The sequence below is a fragment of the Capra hircus genome, chromosome 24 (genome assembly GCF_001704415.2).
Source record: "Capra hircus breed San Clemente chromosome 24, ASM170441v1, whole genome shotgun sequence".
Lineage (NCBI taxonomy): Eukaryota > Metazoa > Chordata > Mammalia > Artiodactyla > Bovidae > Capra > Capra hircus.
In genome coordinates, this window is record NC_030831.1 from 34,809,708 (window position 1) to 34,832,513 (window position 22,806).

General features: G+C 38.2%; 1 protein-coding gene across 1 annotated transcript in view; it reads right to left on the minus strand.

The window, feature by feature from the left end:
- Positions 1-22,806, minus strand: part of MIB1 (mindbomb E3 ubiquitin protein ligase 1) — a 101,379-nt gene that overhangs the window by 58,281 nt on the left and 20,292 nt on the right. The window contains exons 2-8 of the mRNA XM_018039520.1: positions 18,504-18,675; positions 16,577-16,706; positions 9,838-9,942; positions 8,327-8,393; positions 6,786-6,990; positions 2,209-2,392; positions 787-931 (exon numbers count right to left, since the gene is read on the minus strand). Coding sequence (XP_017895009.1) covers positions 787-931; positions 2,209-2,392; positions 6,786-6,990; positions 8,327-8,393; positions 9,838-9,942; positions 16,577-16,706; positions 18,504-18,675 — 1,008 coding nt within the window. The remainder of the gene's footprint in view (positions 1-786; positions 932-2,208; positions 2,393-6,785; positions 6,991-8,326; positions 8,394-9,837; positions 9,943-16,576; positions 16,707-18,503; positions 18,676-22,806) is intronic.

Here is a 22,806-nt window from a genome sequence, read left to right on the forward strand (position 1 = left end):
TGTGGCAGAAAACAAATGTTCTGACTAAGGAGAAGCGTGTTGAATTTCAGGTATCTCCTCTTTGACATGGAAAAGCCCTTGATCTATCCGAGAAAAAGAACATCTTTATGGAATTTTCACATGGTATATATACCTCAGCCAGTGCAAAGGTGGTTCATCATATAAAAAAAAGAGAGAGAGAGAGATATTTAGCGCAAGTTTAAAATGTTTATTCAGGGGCCATGTATGGATTTGAGAGTTGGACTGTGAAGAAAGCTGAGCACCAAAGAACTGATGCTTTTGAATCGTGGTGTTGGAGAAGCCTCCTGCAAGTTCCTTGGACTGCAAGGAGATCCAACCAGTCCATCCTAAAGGAGATCAGTCCTGGGTGTTCATTGGAAAGACTGATGTTGAAACTCCAATACTTTGGCCACCTCATGAGAAGAGTTGACTCACTGGAAAAGACCCTGATGCTGGGAGGGATTGGGGGCAGGAGGAGAAGGGGACGACAGAGGATGAGATGGTTGGATGGCATCACCGACTTGATACACATGAGTTTGGGTAAACTTCGGGAGTTAGTGATGGACAGGGTGGCCTGGCGTGCTGCAATTCATGGGGGTGGCAAAGAGTCGGACACAACTAAGCGACTGAACTGAACTGAAAAGGTAGTTAATATGCAAGTGAGGTAATGTGATCTGAGAGAAATCAAGATCACATACAACATTACCTGTGTACCAGAACTGGGGAATGAGGAAAGGCTCTAACGAAAACCACATTGCTTTTAAAGAAACACGAAACAGAACATACCACCAGACGCATTGCTAATGGCTGATCCTGCGGACGCCACCTTGGAAACAGCCGCTGGATTATACGTCCAAGATGTTCCACATACTTCCACCTTTAAATCACTGTCTGAATAAATCTGCTGTACTCGGCCAACTTTACCTAGAGTCTTAAAAACAAGATTAGATTCATGTTTCCAAGTCTACACTATAGAAATCAATCATCAATTTTCACATGTTTTGAAGTATTCATTTTACTTGATTCCTAATTTAAAAAACTTTTAAGGATAATCATATTCAAATGGGTTATTTACTAGCCACAAACTCTATATCTTTAAAAAATATTTTAATAAAACTATTACATTTCCACAAGAATATAAAAATAATCATGACAATCTTATTCAAAAAAGTAACCTTTTAAGATACCTCTAGAAAACCTGTAACTCAAATAGTCGAAACTATCACTGATCTAGCCTAAAAAAAGAACATCTGATTTCTGAAAAAAAAAAAAAACCTAAACCAACAAGGGCTCAAAGCTTACATCTATGTTTAAATCCTTTTTGGAATCAAGCCTAATTTCAAGTCAGAAGTATGAAGTCACTGTCATTCTGGGATGAAGGATCAGGAAGCCTCTTTGTCTCACCTTAACATTACATTCTCCACTAAAGGCTGTATCAAATTAGATTTATCTATCATATATTAACTATAGCCCTTTATGGATCGTCCCAGACTAATCTAAGGGCTTCCCTGGTGGTTTAGCAGTAAAGAATACATCTGCCAATGCAGGAGACCCGAATCCAATCCCTGGGTCAGGGAAGATCCCCTGGAGAAGGGAAAGGCTACCCATATTTTTGCCTGGAGAATCCCACAGACAGAGGAGCCTGGTGGGCTACAGTCCATGGGGTCACAAAGAGTTGGATACAACCTAGCAACTAAACAGACATAGAGAATGGACTTATGGAGGTGGGAGAGGGGAGGAGAGGGTGAGATGTGTGGAAAGAGTAACATGGAAACTTACATTACGATATGTAAAATGGATAGCCAACAGGAATTTGCTGTATGGCTCAGGAAACTCAAACAGGGGCTTTGTATCAATCTAGAGGGGTGGGATGGGGAGGGAGATGGCAGGGAAGGTTCAAAAGGGAGGAGATATATGTATACTTTTGCCCAATTCATGTTGAGGTTTGACAGAAAACAACAAAATTCTACGAAGCAATCATCCTTCAATAAAAATAATAAATAAAAAAAACTAAACAACAACAAAGTTACTCTAACTGAAGTAAATTTAGAAAATAAAAGGCATACAGATGCTAAGCTGCCAGTGGAGAGTACAATTCTCAAAGGATTAAGCTAATTTCTAGTTTCTAAAATTAAAGTCATCAAAGCTTTTCAAAACTACGTAAGCAAGCTATAGTTCCGACTCCCAAAGGACTTTATATACACTTACTGGGAGCATAGCTTCTGCCCATTCTCCATGTCCTCTCTGTAGAAGTTTAATTCTCTCCAGATCATAACAAACTTGCACCAGATCACCCACTTGAAACTGAGAGGTGCCTCCCTCTGCGCCCTGCGCAGCATCCCCACTTCGGACAATGTTTGCTTTAGTGAGTACAGCAGGGTTGAAGGTCCACCTAAAAAGCAAAGCCAAAATTCAAAATTGCTAAGTTTACTTAACTTCAGCACAACATTCACAGTTAACCACTGGAGGGAGAAAAGCATTATAACACATCCGAAGTATAAAGCAATCCTTTACGATTACATTCTGAATGATCTGTATTTCTTTTTAGAATTTATTACACAAATTTGAGAGAAGAGTTATCCATAATCTCACCATACTAGTATGACACCATTTTGTCTAGATTTATTATCGCTTGCATGCTTTAAAAATTGTTATAAAAGTAATACACACTCGTTGTTAAAGATTAGAACATTTCAGAAACATGTAAAGTGAAAGTTCCATTGCACACAAACACACCTGGATCACCATTCTGCACCCCACTAGACACTACGGTTAATATTCCACTGTATATGGAATGCAGATCTTCTATCAATATGCTGAGTGATGGTTTTAACAGAGAGCCCAGCGAAATGATCACTCTTCTATTGTAGCCTGAGAACAGCCTGAAAATTCACTTCTCACAACTACTTAAAACATTTCAGTGCAGCTATTTCTGACTTTATCTATCCAAATTTAAAGGGAAACTTCTTCAAAGTAGAGGACCATGTCTTAACTGTCTCTATAATTCTAACACTAATCACGGGCCCTAATACAGGACAAGTACTTAATAAACTATTCTTAAATAAAGAATTAAAATTTTTTTTTTCTAAAAGTCAAATGTTATGTTACTAATAACACTAGTACCCAAGAAAATTTGGACCAAGGAAGAATTCTGCAAGTAATAATCCTAATCTGTGTTAATTTACCATTTGCAAATAAGAGGCCACTTAAGACAATATGTGTTAATACATGCTATTCTGAACTTAAGATTTTTTTCCCCTTCTTTATTGCGATGTAATTCACATACAATTCACTCATTTAACGTGTATAAATCAGTGGTTTTAGTATATTCAGTTGTATAACCAACCACCACTATAATTTCATTTTCATCATCACAAAAAGATACCCCCCTAACAATCAGCAGTCACTGTGAAATCAACTCTCTCTTCCCAGCCTCTAACAACCAGTAACATACTTTCTGTTTCTATGGATTTCCTTATTCTAGACATTTTCCATAACTAAATCAGATAGTATGTAACCTTTTGTGACAGGCTTCTTTCACTCAACACATTTTTTTAAGATTTATCTATGTTGCAACATATGTCAGTACTCCATCCCTTTTTATAACCAAATAAAATGTTCCATTGGGTGGATACACCACAACTTGCTTATCCATTCAAGAGTCAATACACATTTGGCTTATTTTCACATGTTGGCTGTTATGAATAACGCTTCTACAAACATGCACGTACAGATTTTGGTGTGGGCACATTGTAATTTTCTTGGATATAAACCTGGAAGTGGACATACTAGGTCATATGTTAACTCTGTATTTAACATTTTGAGAAACTACTGTTTTCCAAAGCATTTAGACCACTTCATCTACTTATTGTTAATGTAGGAGGGCTTGGTTCCAATTTCTCTATACCCTCAACAACACGTGTAATTATCCTACCTTTCTATTCTAGCCATTCTAGCATGTGAAGGGGTATCTCATTGCGGTTGTGAACTGAATTTCCTCAGCAACTAATAATGTCCTGCATCTCTTCAAGGGTGATACAGAATGAACTGTGTCCCTCCAAATTTCACATGGTAAAGCTCTATGGCTTCTATATAACTGTATTTGGAGACAGGGCCTTTAGGGAGAAAAATAAGGTTAAATGATGTTATAAAGGCGAGGTGCCATGTGAGGACAATGAGAAACCAAGACCTCTTCTGGAGGTCTCACCAGAAACCTACCCTCATGGCACCCTGATCTTGGACTTCTAGCCTCCACAACAGTAAACAAAAAAGAATAAATAAATAAACATCTGTTGTTTAAGCCACCAGTCTGTGATATTTTGTTAAGGGAGCCCTAGCAGACTAATGCAATGCATTTATTGACCATTTCTGTACCTTCTGTGAGAAGCTTCCCTGGTAGCTCAGATGGTAATCAATCTGCCTGCCAGGAGCCCAGGGTTCAATCCCTGGGTTGGGAAAATCTCCTGGAGAAGGAAATAACAACCCACTCCCATATTCTTGCCTGGAAAATCCCATGGACAGAGGAGCCTGGTGGGCTTCAGTCCATGGGGTCGCAAAAGTCAGATACAACTGAGCAACATTAATATCTTCTGTTTAAAAATGTCTTTAAATCCTTTGCCCTAAATCCAATGACTAGTGTCCTTAAAAGGTCATATACAACCATCTTTTCATAATTTTCTATGTGAAAGATTTTAGAATTTCCATGAGCTCAATTAACTTTTTTCTACACCTCCTTAGGGTTCTTTCCTCATGGACGGCTAAACTACAAGTGTTGGCTTGATGAAAAGAAAATAGTGGGCCGGAGGCAGTTTATGTGGCTCTCAGAATCAGAAAATCTCTGATACTGAACTTGACTAACCAGAGATTTGAATGAATTTAAAAATAAAATTTGTGCCTCATCCCAAAAAAGAAGAAGAAGCTGGTCATGTGAAGACACAGGGACAGACAGACTCCCAGGGGACAAGGCCAAGTGAAGACAGAGGTAGAGAAACAAGTGATGCACTGACCAGCCAAGGAACGCCAAGGATGACAGCAACCATCAGAAGCCAGGAAAGAGGCCCAGGACAGATTCTCCTCAGAGTCTCCAGAAGGAATCAGTCTTGCCAACACCTTGACTTTTAGCCTCCAGGATTGTCAAAGAAGAAACTTCTGCTGTTTTAAGCCACTCTGTGGTAATTTGTTATGGCAATTCTAAGAAACTAATGCACCATCTAAACAATATTAGATCTTCTGATCCATAAACATGAAACATCTTTCCATTTCTTTAGGTCATCTTTAATTTCTTTAATAATGTTTTATAGTCTTCAGTGTACACATCTTGTACTTAGTGGGCTAAATTTATTCTTAAGTATTTTATTATTTGATGCTATTATAAACAGAATTGTTTTCTTATTTTCATTTTCAGGTTGTTTGTTGTAGTGTAGAGAAATACACTTTTTATATTATTTTCTATATTAATATTATATCCCATGACTATGCTGAATTCATTTATTACTTCTAACAGTTTTTTTTGTTGATTCCTTAGATTTTTCTATGCACGAGATCACATCACATGTGAACAGAGATGGCTTAACTTCTTCCATTCTCCTTCTTCTCCCTCTTATTTCTTTTTCTTGCCTAACTGCCACAGCTTGACCCTCTAGGACAAGATGGAATAAAAGCAGGGACAGAAGACATTCTGGTTTTGTTCCTGATCTTAAAGGAGAAAGCACTCAGTCTTTTACCACTGAGGACGCTGTTCACTGTAGGATTTCAGAGATGCCCTTTATCAGGCCCTTCTCTTCTTAGGTTATTTAGTATTTTTACCATGAAGGATATTGGATTTTGTCAAATGTTTTTTGTGCATCTCCTGATATGATCACGTATATTCTCCAGATCTGAACACAATTAGAGCTAATTCTATACTTCAGTTAGCAATTTAATGTTTATTTTTCTTATTCTATATATAAACCCTCCCTTAAAGAAATTCGGAGAGTTAGTTTCTTTAAGTACATGGCAGTAATAAAGATTTGACAAAATTAACTATTATTTTTTCTCTAAAATACTATAAAAATATTAGTAAACTGGATACATTTTGGCCCCTAGGGATAAACAAATAAAAGGCACAGGCCCAGTCTCCAAGAAACTTGAAACCTAGAGATCAAATAAATAACCATTTTAGTGGATAACAGGAGGCTTAAACAGACAAATATTGTATGCATGTACCAGGGAGGGTAGCTGGAGAGAGGAGGCAGGCATATATTCAGTATTTACAGGAGGCAGAGGAGTTATCCAAAGAAGAGGAAGACAAGGAGCATGGAAGGATGGTGTGTGTATGGAAGGATGGTGTGTAAGGAAGGTTACAGAAATGAATAAATGCACACAGCACTGTGTTGCTGATACCGATGAGTGTGTGGCAAGGGAGAGCTGTGTCACCGTGAGCCAACACAAGACAGGGACCAGAGGAGTTCACTGTTATTACCCTGTTTATTCAGGGTAGACTGAGACAGCCCACCAGGAACAGACAACTTTTTAGCTACCCTTGGACCCAATACTGATACAATGTATTCTGCTCACTAAAGGGAGAAAAAAGTGCACAGAATATTCACACACACACACACACACACACACAGAGTTCTTACTTGCTTCCTTCTACTTTACCAAGGTATTCTGGATTTCCTTCTACTACTGAAGAGTTAGCTGTAAGAAGTCTTTGTGATGTCATATTATTTGCTTTTTGTAGGCTCAGGGTTCCTCTGTAGACAAATTTCACTTGCCATTACTGAAAATTAAGAAATATAACCAACCTATTGCCGCTTGGATACTGTACTACAATGTCATGATCTTCATCAATGCCACAAACTGTTCCAGTTGTAGTCAAGGTCTCAAACATGCCATCAGTCCATCCACCATGACCATGCTGCAAAGACTGTACAATTTCAAGGTCAAGATCTATGTTGACCAGGTCACCAATCTGCAGCCCACCAGGGTTCCTGTTGCCATTCTGCTCACCTGTAATTGCAGAGGGAGGTGACCAAGGACAAGGAAAATCTCAGCAACAACAGGCAACTGCACTGTTTTAAGTTTTTAAAAAAGCCCCAGACAGTTGAGTTTCAGTTACTATCTAATCTTAAAATGTTTTGAGAATAAAATGTGAGTATAAAAATCTAGAATTATACAGCCTTAAAAAAACAAGAAAACAAAACAAACAGACTCAAAAGCAGAAATAAAGTAATGATTTATAACAATGACTGAAGAGGAGCAGAATCTATAGATGACAAGACACTGACTATCAGAACACAAAGCTCTGGGCACTGGTAATATTCACCTTTCTGCCTGGATGACTTGTTGAAGAGTCAGGATAGCTAACTAAAGAATATGAAAGAGACTCCTGGAATTTTGTTTTCTCTGAAGTGCTTACTATTATCATTTACCAAATGGTTTTTGTGATTTTTGCCTCAAGAGCATTTTTATATATTTTAAAAGCCCATTTCCAAGATTATTTTCAAAGCTACTTCTGGAGCAAAGGATGCATGATCATCAAACACTATGCTGAGGGATCCTAAATGTGTATGTTGATTCTACACTTTTCTTGTAAAGCCCAAATACAAAAGAAGAATGTTTCTGAATGCAAGAGAGATGATCTCATCTCTCATCAAAACCATAAGATTTTCTTCCATATTCTCCTTTTTTCTAAAAAATTAAGGTATGCTGCAAGAAAACAGCACTTTGGGGCAATAAGGGAAAACAAATTATTTGAAAAGAGGAACACAGTGAGTTCCCACCGAAACAGCTAAATCAGAAGACCCTAAAGGCTTAATCGGAACAATGCGGCAAATGGTCATTGTAGCAACAATGAAGAATCTATAGAATGAAAGTAGTTTTGGTTTTCCTGTTCTTTATTTTAATCATACATTATATTTATCATATTATCTTAATTTTGGAGCTGTTATATTTTCAAAGGAATTAAATTCTAAGGAATTTATAAATATTAAATTGTTAGCTCTTATTGTCAGCAGTATAAGTATGTATAAGTATGGTAATACAACACATTTTCCAACAAGCTCATGATTAAAACAAAAAAGTTTTATACAGTATTGGTATGCCCTATAAATGATGCATCAATTTAGTAAGACATGACAACTCTTTCAGACACTAAATAAATCATTAAAAAATCATTAATTAAATCATTAAAAAAGAACAAATACTTTTAAAACCAAACACAACCAAGAGCATGCCTTTAAAAATCTTTAATGACAACTAATTTTCTTAAAGCCCAGTTGAAACGCTTTTCTGATTCCATGAACTCTGACCCATTATTTAGAAATTTTCTCGTCTGCTAACTCACCTAGCACAGGACAATGATCTCTGTAGAAAGAACCTCCTTTGGCATCCTGGACACACTTCAGATCAGACTACAAAGAAGGGAAGAAACCAAAAAAATCACGCTTGAAAGCTTCAAGTATAGCTCAATACCTAAAATAGGCAAAAATGTTCATTCAGAACATTATCCTCAGCAGAAGTAGCTCTGGGTTAATAATCATACTAAACACTGCTTTCATAAACACCCATCAACAACTATAAACTTGATCTTCAGCTATGTCATACTTTAAGCTTTCTTTTGTAGTTCAAATTAAAATGTCTGGATCTTTACCACTGAAATATTTTCAAAAACACGTTGGAAAATGAGAACTAAAACAAAAATCTTGTATTTAAAAAGTACATCATTCATTCCATTTAAAAGATTCTTTTACCAAAAAGAGGTCAACTCATTTGATCTTTCTAATCAATATTATGAGATATACAAGGTAGGCACTGACTCATTTTATAAAGGAAATTATCCAAAACTAATCAGAAGGCAGAAAAGGAAAGTACCAAATCCAGTCTTTTGAGTCTGTGTCCAGATAATTTCTTATTTATATCACTTTTAGTCCTTATTTTACCTTAACTTAGTTAACTTAAGTTCCTTCCCACTTAGCTTTAATAAGAAATTTTTAAGTATTTATGTGAATGGGGAAGCAGTTGTGGTATAATGAAAAGTACAGAAAATGTGAAGTTAGATGAGAAACTTTGAGGGTGACTATGAAAATTCAGAACTAGATTACCTAAAAGTGCCTAACAGTACCATATAGATATATACACACACACACATATATATGTATAAAGTGATCAATATATACTTACTGTATTAAGAAAACAAGCTCCTTTACACACACACACACACACACACACACACACTCCAACTCTCTGTTAGTTACAGCCTCCTTTGCCACTGGAGTTCACATTTAGTTCAATCCTAGCCAAACAGTCATGGGTCAAACTGTTTTAATGTGATACTTTAACTTAGCAATTCCACTTCTAGGAATCTATCTTAAGAAAATATACCCATAAATGTACAAAGACATATGCACAAGGATGTATGTCACTGAAACAGTGCTTGCAACAATGAAAAACAAAAACAAAAAGCCAACCCAGACACCCATCAACAGAAATTTCATAAACAATGGCATAACCATACAAGGAGTGCTACTCCACCATCAAAAAAGAATGAGAATCAACCAATATATAAATACTACTCCTTAAGCACTTGATTAATGTTTCTAGGTCAGTCATGTTCAATTATCAACAGTACACTTTAAAAATACAGGGAAAAAACGCCTTAAAAATAATGTTAACACCTATTATACTAAATTCTCACTTTACAGATGTTCCTTCCTACTCATACTCATGATTCAGATGGCTGTATTATGATAAAAGGAAATGACACAACAAAAAAAGAAAGATTACATTAAGGGCTATTTTTAATTTCCTTTCTTTCACCCATCCAATATTTTCATCTTTTATGGTTCTTACACTTACCATGCCCTCAAAGCCAACTCTGTACAGGTTCTTAGCACCATTATCCCAGAGAACGTAGGCTGCACTATGTGGGCTTGATGCACTCCAGTCTTGGATCTCTGTTACCTAATGGGAAATTTTTGAGGGATAAAAAATCTTTAAGAAGAGAGGAGAGGCTGATTCTTTTAATTATATTTAAATCTTTAAAATTACTTCAGTTACAATCCTGTCTAACAGGATCATGAAAACACTTACTTGCCAAATATATGTCACTTCTAACATATAACTGAATTAGAAATATTTTTTTACATTTTATTATGCCTCTCATCAACCCCACCCTCCTGCCTCTTAATAGAGGTCAGGGAAGTCCCTAAAACTACTGCTGCTGCTGCTGCTAAGTCACTTCAGTCGTGTCCGACTCTGTGCAACCCCACAGACAGCAGCCCACCAGGCTCCCCCATCCCTGGGATTCTCCAGGCAAGAACACTGGAGTGGGTTGCTATTTCCTTCTCCAATGCATGAAAGTGAAAGTGAAGTCACTCAGTCGTGTCTGATGCTCAGCGACCCCATGGACTGCAGCCTACCAGGCTCCTCCGTCCATGGGATTTTCCAGGCAAGAGTACTGGAGTGGGGTGAACTACTGCAGAAATTTTATATTGAGACACTTAGTGATTACAGTAATGGATTATCAGCAAATACATAATTCAATTCAAAATTTAAAATCTTTACTCTTAAAGGGTTCCTTCTAACAGCAGTGTATTCTTTTAAACCTGTTTTTTGATACAAAATGTAAAATCTTTGACCAAATACCCAGAACAATTCAAGATAACCCAGCTCTCTGATCAGCTGAACACAGATGAGCACAGGCTCAAAGGCCGTGTTTAAAGAAGGCTTGAGAGATCTGGTTCCGCCAGCAGTGCCCCTCAGCTGCCCTGAAAAGCAGGCCATCCAAGCTAAAACCCCCGACTACAATGGAAATCCAGACACTACCTCCAGGCCCCACATGCCACCAGACAGACGGATTCGTTAGAGCAGTTAATATTAAAAAAAAAAAAAAAAAAAAAAAACCTGGAGTTGCTATTGATTTAGGGCCAAGAATCAACTACACAAAAATGACACACGGTGAGCACTGAACTTGGGGATTTTCAAGTGAAGCAGTCTACCCCCCAGACTGGGAGACTGTACGTGTGCAACTCATGACTCTTTTCCATCTTGACACTTACCAACCACCCTTCATAGTTTCTCAGAATGCCAGGCTGATACTAAACATAATTTTTAAGGTATGCCCTTAAAAACAGACTACTATTTCAAATAAGATACATAATGACCACTTCATCTTCACCCTGTGCTAAAGCAACAATTTCGCAAGCCACATATTTTACAGTGCTTCTGTGAGATAAAATGTTTTTATGCTTAGGACTTGATTAAATACTTGAATAATATTTCAAAGCATTAGTAAGTCAGTCTATTCTTTCTAATTTTAAAATAAATCATGTTATAAAAATCTAACACAAACTTTAAAAAATAATAAAAAAATGAAATGAACATTAGACTAAGAAAAAGAAAATTACCAGTACTTTTAAAGTCCCCTGCATGCCTCTCATCAACCCCACCCTCCTGCCTCTTAATAGAGGTAACTACCACCCTGACTGCAGAGTCCATCGCTGCCATGCTGTGTTTTATGATTCTCACAACTAACCACTGCATAATCTTCAAAAGCAGGAGTTTCTAACATTCTAAAGTGAAACATGCAATTTGTAGGAAAGAAAAATAGCTTTTGATTATAATACAGTCAGATTCTATTTCATTTATTTTTTAAAATGCAGTGCTAGATTAAATAAGCCTGTGCTTTTATGAGAGGGACAAAAAAGCATTTGATCAACTTTTAAAAAACAAATTTTGTTTAAATCGAATTCATCCTAAATTTCAAATTACTTGGAACATAAGCAAGTTCATTACTCAAACTGTGAATCACTAAATGAAATCACTTCACTTGTTAATGTGATTCAGTTTATCGAGGAGGAAATAAAGTGGAAAGCATAAGAAAATAACTACATTAATTTCTTACTTTCAATTCTGATTAATAAATATGTGTGGAATGGCTACTAAACCATTAGGTAGAAGGTCGCTGAGAAATTCTGTAAAGATCAAACTGACAATATCTACACTGATTAATCTTAACACCACTAATAGGATAATCAAGACTTTACATGCCTTCTTTATGTGTGATCTAAGTACACACACCAGTAATGAGGTACTCTTGCCAAAATAAACTTGAACCTGAATCTACTCATTTCTCTACATCTAACAACAAGTTTATAAGAAATACAACGGTTAGAAGAGCACATAAGAATCAATCAGAAAAATACAAAGAACTTGGTTTCTTCAACAAATAAATGGCAGTTTTTAAAACACTGATAAATTCTGAAGTTGGATGTTGGGTGCACAGGGATTTGTTATATTATGCTTTCCATTCTGGTGTAGGTTTGAAATTCTCCATAATAAAGTTTTTTAAAAAGAAGGAAATATATCTAGTGTATGTGTATGAGGCAATTAACATATATTTAAAGCATTTGTAAAATGAAAACAGTCTTGAAATACTAACACAGATAGTTAAGACCATGCGGTCACAAAGAGTCGGACACGACTGTGCAACTGAGCTGAACTGAACTGACACATTTCAATGCTATCCTTACATCATGTCTGTCAAAGCCTGCACTTGACCTGCTTATTTTTGTGTTAACACTGTTGTCACCATGCAAAAAACCATGGTACATGCAGGTATGTGATAGGCCATAGATGGGGTCAGTATTAATACAAGATCAGTCCAATTTGGTATCTATCCCTTAATATGGATCAAACTAACCATACAGTTGAGAACACATAGTAATGAGAATGGGGAATCTTGAACCTCAAGGAAAAAAAGATAAGAATATACTACCACCTTCATGTGGGTTACACTAGGTTCATGTGGGTTACACCAGAGGACAGGGAGAGAGAAGCCAGCCATGAAGGAAAACGGGGAATTAAAAACTTTATTCATTCACACTCATGGTCAGAAAGAGTCAGACAAAAATTATATTGCATTTCAAACATGTGCTTAAATAATGTTACCCTGAAGACTTCCTATTACATTAAGTTCCCTCACTCAGAGTCTTATGTGCAAGATGGTTTCATTTATTTTTCTTTTTGTTCCTAAAACATAACAAGTATTAAATCAACAAACCGAAAATGTAATACTGATTACTCAAAGCTTCAAAACTGCTACTCTGCATTCCACCTAAGAAGTGTCAATATAACAAATCCTGAGAAGTGCCATTTACGTGGCTTCAGGCTTTAGCAGCAACTGCTTTTGAAAAGGTGATGAAAAAGTTTTTTTAACCCTCTGACCACATAATTAAGTGTGAGGAAGAATATAAAGCTAAAACACTTCTCAGAATGAAAGTAATAAAAAATTTACTTCTCGGGCACTCTTTCAAAAAACATTACTAGGATGTGTACTCCATCAAAAGGAAGAGTAACTAAAGAAGATGATGTAATGGGATACAGAAAACACAAGATCCAGCCAGGAAAGAGACAAAGGCATCCATCAGAGGAGGCTGCCAAGATGCCTGCTGGGTACCAGGTGTCAAGGGCAATCGGACTGCAGCCACGTGACTCACAGGCCAGACATGCTGAAGGCTGTCATTACCAAGATGTCCACTGCCATCATATCGCTTTATCGACCTAAGGATACACTGCCTGAGTGAGCCGGACCCAAATTCTCAACTGAACTTGGCTTATTGGACTATGTAATGATGAGGTTCCCACTTTCGCCTGCATCCCCCCATTCCCTGCCACCTAAACCAGCCGAGGTTTCTCATCCCACTCCACAGAATATTCTGTTTTGCCTTATTCCTAAAACTTTGAGATGTATCATGGTACGCTTGGAAGCAAACAACACATGCCCTCTGACTATATTCCTGTCCAGTGTACAGCACATGGTCCATACTTCTGCCCTTCCTGGTGTCCTGACCGTGCTGAGCCCCGTGTTTTCCAGGACCTAGTTATGACCGTGTCTACTGACTACCCCAGAAAGACTCCTATGAGCTCCCAGGGATGCCGTTATCCAGAGATTGAATTCAGTTTATCTTCTCCCTAGAAGCTTTCGTCTAAAAGCACAATTCTGCTCTGTCTTTACAAAGGCTAGATTTCCGCTTGCTACTTGGTTTCCCAGAAACTTAAATCCTAAATGTTGTAATACAGAGCACTAAGTCATACAATAATAAAGACAAACAAGGGAATAATGACAGGCAAAATTAGTTACCTTGCAGGGCTTGCGGCTGGGAAACAGTAAACAGAAGGCTTTTAAAGGTATTCATAACACTCTTTTTTTAATCCACAGAATAGGAATAAAATTTACTTTTTAAAATTTCACTACTATTCTTCAAGCTTCAACATATGTTTTATACACCCCAGGTGACACAGGATTGCTGTAAATGATTGCAGAAGCTGTTTACTGAACAAAGGGCCTTGCCAAAGAGGAAAGCAGAGGGTTACACCCAGCCTGAGTTCCACTCACCAAGACCCTCTGCACTAGGACAAGGCTGTCCCTGTGCCCACCCCCCAAGGGATACCTCTGCTCTGCCACTGGCTTGCCAAGCATGCCGCCAAAGCACTCCACTCAGCCAGAGATGGTGTATTCCCCAAACTCACACTAGTCTGTGGTCCAGTTTTGCTTCTCCTTATGGTTGCCCACGGTGGGGGTGGGGAAGGTAGATGAGGGATAGTTAGGGAGTTTGGGATGGACATGTACACTCTGCTGTATTTCAAACAGATAACCAACAGGGACCTGCTGTAAGCATAGCACAGGGAACTCTGCTCAATGTCATGTGGTAGCCTGGATGGGAAGGGAATTTGGGGGAGAATGGATACATGTACATATATGGCTGAGTCCCTTTGCCATCTACCTGAAACTTTCACAACATTGTTAACTGGCTATACCCCAATACAAATAAAAAAAAGAAAGAAACGTGCTTCTCAAACTTTAATGTGCACCTGAGTGAGTTAGGTATCTTATTAACATGAAGATTCTAATAAGTCCAGGAGGAAGGTGACCTATTACCTAGCAAGCCTCTAACAATCTGTCAGGTGACCCTAACTCTCCTGGTCACAGAACTTAGATTTGAATTTCTGGTTCTCCATCTCCTCTAATGAGAACACAACTCTCGAAGAGTAAGAGCCTTGTCTTTTCTGTTTATTCCTACAACCTTCAAGCCTGGAACAGAATCCTGTACCTAGTTCAGTTCAGTTCAGTCGCTCAGTCGTGTCTGACTCTTTGCGACCCCATGAATTGCAGCACACCAGGCCTCCTTGTCTATCACCAACTCCCGGAGTTCACTCAAATTCACGTCCATCGAGTCAGTGATACCATCCAGCCATCTCATCCTCGGTCGTCCCCTTCTCCTCCTGCCCCCAATCCCTCCCAGCATCAGAGTCTTTTCCAATGAGTCAACTCCTCGCATGAGGTGGCCAAAGTATTGGAGTTTCAGCTTTAGCATCAGTCCTTCCAAAGAACAGCCAGGACTCATCTCTTTTAGAATGGACTGGTTGGATCTCCTTGCAGTCCTGCACCTATGTGGTCAGTAAATATTTACTAAAGTTTTTCTTAAAAAGCATTGCTTCCTTAATAAAAATAAAAGTACTTAAAAGATAAAAGACTGAAATATTTGTCTGACTTCCAAACATTAAACATTAGACCTTATCACTTAAAAATGAAATCAACACAGCAATACTCTGAATTTGGAAAACATCTTATTTGACAAATGTTTAAAAATCTTAAATTCAAAAAAATCTATATAGCACCAAGTAGTACAAGAGGCCTTCAAGTCCCTAAGAAGAATTCCTTGGATGACACAGACTTTAAAGTCATCATTCCTTAATGCTAAGAACAATATTTTACAGAAGGTAACAGTGGAACAGGGACTGATGCTGAAGTCTCAAAGGGAAATGCTATTAGTTTCAGTACACCAAGCAAAACACGAAGAACACACATTCAAGATTTGAATATACATTCATACACCGGGCAAAACACCCAGAACACACATTTAGGACTTGAATATATAGTCAGTACACCGAGCAAAACACCCAGAACACACATTCAGGATGTGAAAACACATTCAGTACACTGAGCAAAATAGCCAGAACATACGTTCAGGATTTATTGACTGAATGAACGACTGCATCATCAGCAAAAGCAACATGAGATCCAAAATAAGCAAAACCAACAACCCACTTACCCTGACATCTCTGGTTATCCCACCCCATTAAAGAGACTACAAAATTCCCTTCAGAGTAAATGCTGTAATTGACCCCCAGACCACTCTGCCTATGATCCCTCAGAAACGCATCTGTGAGGGAATGGAACATAAAGCAAGTAAATTCACATGAAATGTTAATAACAAGAAAGCCAAGAGCATGAGATACTGCTTAAGAACTGGCCCAAAGAGGACATTCAGAAAGGCATTCTGGACAGCAAAACGGCAATGTGAAGCCTGAAGATGGAAAAGAAAAACCTACCACCAATCTTCTCACTGAACACCAACGTGTACAGCAGAGAGGGAACAATTGTTTTTCTTCCCAGGGGAAGAAAAAATGAAAGTTTAACAAACTGCTATTGGCCTTAAAGAAAACGGGCCACAAAATTCAATTATAATAGTTTTAACATCTACTGAATATACAGTATTTGAGAATAACATGACAGATCAGAAACACCCTTTACCTTTCCCCTGCGTCCATTCCCCCCGTCCTGATCTTCCCACTGCCAGTCCACTCCTCGCACCACTCTGGCACCTGCAAAGATCCCTCGGGCAGTGATCTTCTTCGATTTTCTACGAGACTCTAGCAGAACCCTAAAAGAAGATTCTATTTTCAATTTTATACAAAAATAAAATTGGTAATGGATGGCAATTTATTTTTTAAAATAAAGACCATATAAAAGGTTATTTTGAAAATATTTTTCTTTGCTCTGGTTAACACCATAACAGCAAGTAATAGGAATACTTTCCACATTCCCTAAGTTATGCTGATGAAGACACTAGTAGTTGGAATAATAACAACAGGTTATATTCACTTAGCTTTTCCTATACATAAAAACACTTAGAGAGATATAAACTCTGTTACCCACCTTAAGATAAAGGTACTATTTATTACATTACTCATTTTACAAAAAGTCCCAAAGAGGTAAGCATCAATAACTTGCCCAAGGTCACAAAAGTTAACCTGGAATGGAATCAACACATGAACCCAGTCTAACCACTGCAGAGTATCACTACAAGCCTTCACTACTTTAGAGATGGCATATACAAAACCCTACAACTGCCAAGCACACACTACAAACGAAGGCCTAAGACAGACAGCACCACAGCAATGACAAATGGCACTTGACCTTGGGCAGAGGAAGACAATAAGGAGTGGTAGGGACTTTGGTGAGCGCCAGAGGACGCTTTGTCTAAAGGGGGCAGATGCTCCTGGGCTTCAGCCAACCACTGCCAGGAACAAACGCAGGCCCTGTGGTGACAGCCTGGGGGGGAGGGGGAGTTAGAATTCATAAACTTGATTTTTCTGTGAAATCACCTTTCACAGAAATTCACCTTTCACAGGTTTTACAAGGTAAGCAATTGTTCAAAAATTGAGAGCAAGTCAAGCAAAATACACCTGTGGCCTGTATCTGACCTACACCAAACTGTCTCTAAAGCAGTGTATACCTACAAAAGCCTACGGACCTTGAAAAAGATTCCACATGCAGCTACCCAGACAAGCATGGCTTTCCAAAGCCTTCCATCCCTAATTTTCCTACAGCCTCCTCATTCCTAAAAAATCAAAAAGAACTGGGATTTTAAAATTCTACTTTCATCTCACTATTCTATTCATTTTCAGAATGTCTTTACTATACTCCAACTTGAAAAACTGTAAGCAAAAGACAAAACTAAATAATTTGTAGAAAATGACTCAACAAATGGTAAGGCCAGGATTTGAACCAGGACAGTATGACACAAAAATCCATCTCTCTATTACTTCTGTTGCTTCCCTTCACCGACTTGACTCTTGTTTCTCTGCATTAGTCATAGCTCCCTGAGAATATGCCATCAGCAAAAACTCTGCACCCACTCACACTCAACACTCCTCTCTTTGCGCCTAAAATACTTTTTATGTATCTCTATATACAGTCTGAAACATCACATGATAATCACTGCTGATCAAACAATCCCTTAACCTGTAAACTGCTTTAAGAATATCATGCCCTATTTACCTTCAGATTTACCCAAGTACAGTCTTAAAGCTCTATAGTCTGAATAAATGTCTCTTGATTCCATAACTGTGCCCTAGTGTTCACAGGATAGAATGCATACGGAGAAAACCATCAGCCTTCCTTGGGCCACCCTTGCACATCCGAACACTGAGTAGGGCCACGTCTCTATACGAGAACAAACAGCCCCGATTATCCTGGAGAAACACACATAGCTCCATCTGTACTAGTTCTCTTCTTGTGATGTGGTAGCCCTGGTCCTCATTTAGCCTCGTATCTGCTATTTCCTACTAAACCAGCTATCAGAAGCTATTTCCTAATCCTATTTTTAAGGTTGAATGGTACCAAAAAATGTAACAAAGAATTGCAATTGGAAAAAAAAAAAAATTGATTCCCATACCGCTCACTCCCTGGTGTGGTAATTCTATAAAAGCGATGCCTTAAATGATGTTTATCTCCATGATAACAAACGGTGCACAAGTCATAATTTGTACACTCCGCACACTTCCACCGAATGCCAATGATCGGCTGCTGGCGGCAGGTATCACACATGGTTCCATCGTGCTTGATGCCTGTTAAAACAGAGACGCATGCTGACATTAATTTCAAGTATGGTTTATTTGAACAGTATTCCCTGAGGGAAAAAATAGGAACACAGCATTTTACAAAATAGCTCAATAAAGCAAGAAACAATATTTCAAATGAACCATATACAGTTTCAAGATAACAGACAGCAAATATTCTAAAGAGTACAAATTACAGACTAAACCTTTTCTATTCCTTCTTTTTTCATTAGTAAGAACACTTCTCAGTAGCACTTTCCTTGCTCTCATCCAAACCTGAAACTTAGGTTCAATGCAGAGAGAGAAGGAAGAATCCTTTATCATCAAGGAGATGTTTCAGACTTCAAACACACAAAACACTTTTTGAGGAACACGAACCTATTCTCCAGGTAAAAATTCCAAAGAAGAAGACAGTTTCTCATAATATCAGAAACAAACTGTCAATTAACTTAAGCTTTTATTCCCAGGTATTGACAACTTTTTGCTTCCCCGTTTAATGGGAAATAACATAGCTGAGTTTGTTGTTTTTTTCTTAAGGAAAAAGAAGTAATAAATGCTAGAAAAAGAAAACAAACAATCTCCACAAAAAATACCACTACAAATTAGTGAAGAAACTGACACTGTATGGTAATAAGAGGAGGAAATAATGCTCCTTTACTATTCTGTTACATTAAGATCGCTTGTTCAATGTGCGGCCTGTGAACATCAGTGTCACTACTTCACAACGTCCTGTATGGTCACGCCCGAAGCTGACACCCTCCTACATCAAATTCTGGCTCTGTCAATAGCTTTCTGTGTCGACAAAAGTCATTTTAACTAAAATATTTACATGTAAAACTACAGTATTTATTTCAAAATACACAGTGGAGAGGGAGGGGAAGTACGCTGAGTTGAGATGAAACAAGACTGCTCATTTGAAGTTGGGTAACAGTTAACACAGGGGTTCATTATACTTTCTGTTCTGTATAAATGTAGAAAATTTTCCAATAATTAATTAAAAAGTGAGTCCTATTAGTTCTCAGAACCTCATTCCCTTTGGAGGAAGTGATATGATCTTTAAAGGAAAGGTATGTTCTAAGAATAAAATGAAAATGTGCAGAATATGCAAGAACTATAATATAAAAGTAGTACTGCTACTACTACTACTGTTACTAAGTAGTAACTAAACAAGAACTAACGCACTACTGCTACTTCCGGAAAAGAGAAAAACCCTACTTAACTCACGTCTATATCCAAGTTTAAAATCTCTATAAGGATGGTAACCAGATTCTAAATTAAGTGCCTAAGCTGAGATGGTTAAGACGTAAAAAGGAGGGAGTGATGGGGTGGGGAGAAATGAACACTGGAAGGAATGAGCCCTCACTAGGGAACTGAACTAGCCACCGCCACTCTGAACTCGGCCTACCCAGTCTCTGAGAAATCAATTCCTGCTGTTTACAAATCCCCCCATCTGTGGTAGATTGCTGTGGCAGCCCAAGCAGACCAGGACAATATGGAGAGAGAGACTGTGAAGCTGAAGTGGTGTAACAGAGGTACACACACTTAGAAAGGCATCAGAGCAAAAAGGCAAACACAAGGAATTAGACTGCACTTAACCTTAACAGAGATATATTAAATGCACTAGTCAACCAATTCTAACTTAGTGATCAAAGCTGTCATATATCCTTGGCAAATATAGCAATACTTTATACAAAGATTAAAGAACAAATTTCTCAATTTCCCAGAGACTACATATGGAGAATAATCAATTAATTCCTGTGTGGATGACCTTCACTTTAGCAAATTACCCACCCTCTCCATTCACTAATTACTATTTTATCTCTGGTTTTTCCCCAAAGCTTACAGCTTCCCTGAGCTGTACCTATCCCCTGGGTTCCTTTCATTGTGTTCACTCCACGATAGCAACAGAGGGCACACCTGCCATTCGAGACAGGCCTACTCAAGGGTAGCTCATCTGGCCCTTCCCATTCTAGCCTAAGGCTGATTAATTCTGACTGCTTCAATCATGGAAGTGATCATCTGCCACAGGCCCAAAGGAGATTAGACTCCAGCTTAACAGACTGTAAACTAAAATTAAAAACCAAATTTATGGCTGCACAACTCAGAGCTACCAGCATTCACTGGTACTGCATGCTTTAGTGTTTTTAGAATACAAATCAGAAAGCCAAATGCAATTTACATCTATTCTTCCTTTTGGGATGTATAAATGAGTGCAGAGAAAAGGATTTGTTTGGTGTTTTTCAATCATATGAGGAGGGTTTTTTTGTGTTTGTTTTTTTTTTTTTCCTAAGTAGCAAGGAATCCATAATCTGGCTAATCACAAGGGTTACTAAGAATCTGCAATATTTTTATTTAAACCAATATATAACCTTTCCTTAAAGTGTTCATTTTGAAAATAATTTTGTAAATATTCTTGTAATTATTATCTCCCAACACAAATAGCAGAAGTCTACAGAGTTAAGAAAGAAATTATCCTGGCTCACATCAAGATTTTAAGGTAAATTCTAAAACTTATCAACAGACAAAGACTTTGAACAACTGTCGTATCTGATGCAAGGCTACTAAAGTGAATTTTCATAAAAATCGGCACTTTTTAATAAGAAATGGCAAAAATCACAATATGAGCAGTTTTTTAACTCATCCATTTTAATACTGAAATACAGATATATACCTGCTTTATTTAAGATTTTATATCAGTTACATTCCTGGAAAACTGAGTGCATACTTAAAATGGAGGAAGGGTGTGGCAGATTATTTTCTAAAGAAAATCTCACCGACTATATCCACCCTAAGTGCTCCTCTGACAACAGGACAATGAATGACAAGTGACCATCAACAGGCAGGTCTGTTCCCCTCCCCCCTGAACCAGAGGGGACATTTGCCTTGGTTAACAGAAGGTGGCGAAAGTGACACTGTAGGATTTCTGTGCCATTTGTCTGTCCATGTGTCTCTCTCCCCCTTTCAAGATTCATGCCGCCCACCACCCCCAGCCTGCCATGCCTTGGGAGCTCTCTCATAGTAAGTCTGGCTACCTGAAGCTGCCACAGAGACACCATTCGGAGAAGCCACAGAGAGGTGGAAAGACATGCCCAAGGAAGCCTGGCTGGGCCAGCCCCTCCACTGTTGACTCTTCTCACTAAAGCCCCAGACACTGGCGGAACAGAGGCAAGCCATTCCCCACTAAGCCTCGAGCATACAAGTATTTTCCACAACACAAAGTTTTGGGATATTTGTTATGCAACCAATGCAACTAAAACAAAGCAAGTTAAAAATAAGATACAATCTTTGTTAAATTATAGTTCTCTGCAGTACGGGGTAGCAAAAATAAGGATAATGAGCTAAATATGAAAAAAGGAAATCATAAAAGTGCTAGAAAAAACAGTTGAACAGCATCTTTTATAATCTTAAGTCTAAGCATGACACAAAATGTAGAAGTCACACACATACCCATGTGAGCACACCCGAACAGAAAGTGTACAAACGGAGAAAACCCAGCCACTCCTCCCAACTGCACACAGTGGGTCAAGGCACAACAGATGAGGAAGGGGAAGGCACTTCCACATTCGTTTGCTGTTTGTACACTTTTGAATTATTTAGTTTTTTGGTTCTTTAAATCGTTTAATTGGTAGATAATTACCTTACAATATTGTGGTGATTTTTGCCATATACCGATTATGAATAAGCCACGGGTGTACATGTGTCCCCCATCCTGAACCACCCTCCCACCTCCCTCCCCAACCCAATCCCTCTGGGTTGTCTCAGCAGACCGGCTTTGAGTGCCCTGCTTCTTGCATCGAATTTGCTATTCTCTCAGATCATCCCACATATGATGATTGTGCCTTCTCCCACATAGTCCAGAAGTCTGTTCTTTACATCAGTGTCTCTTTTGCTGTCTTGCATATAGGGTCATCATTACCATCTTTATAAATTCCATATATATGCATGACTATATTGTATTGGTGTTTCTTTGACTTACTTCACTTTGTATAATAGAGGCTCATTTCATCCACTCATTCGAACTGACTCAGCCCCATGCATTCCTTTTTACAGCTGAGTAACAGTCCATAGAGTGTATGTGCCACAACTTCCTTATCCATTCATCTGCCAACGGACATCTAGGTTGCTTCCATGTCCTAGATA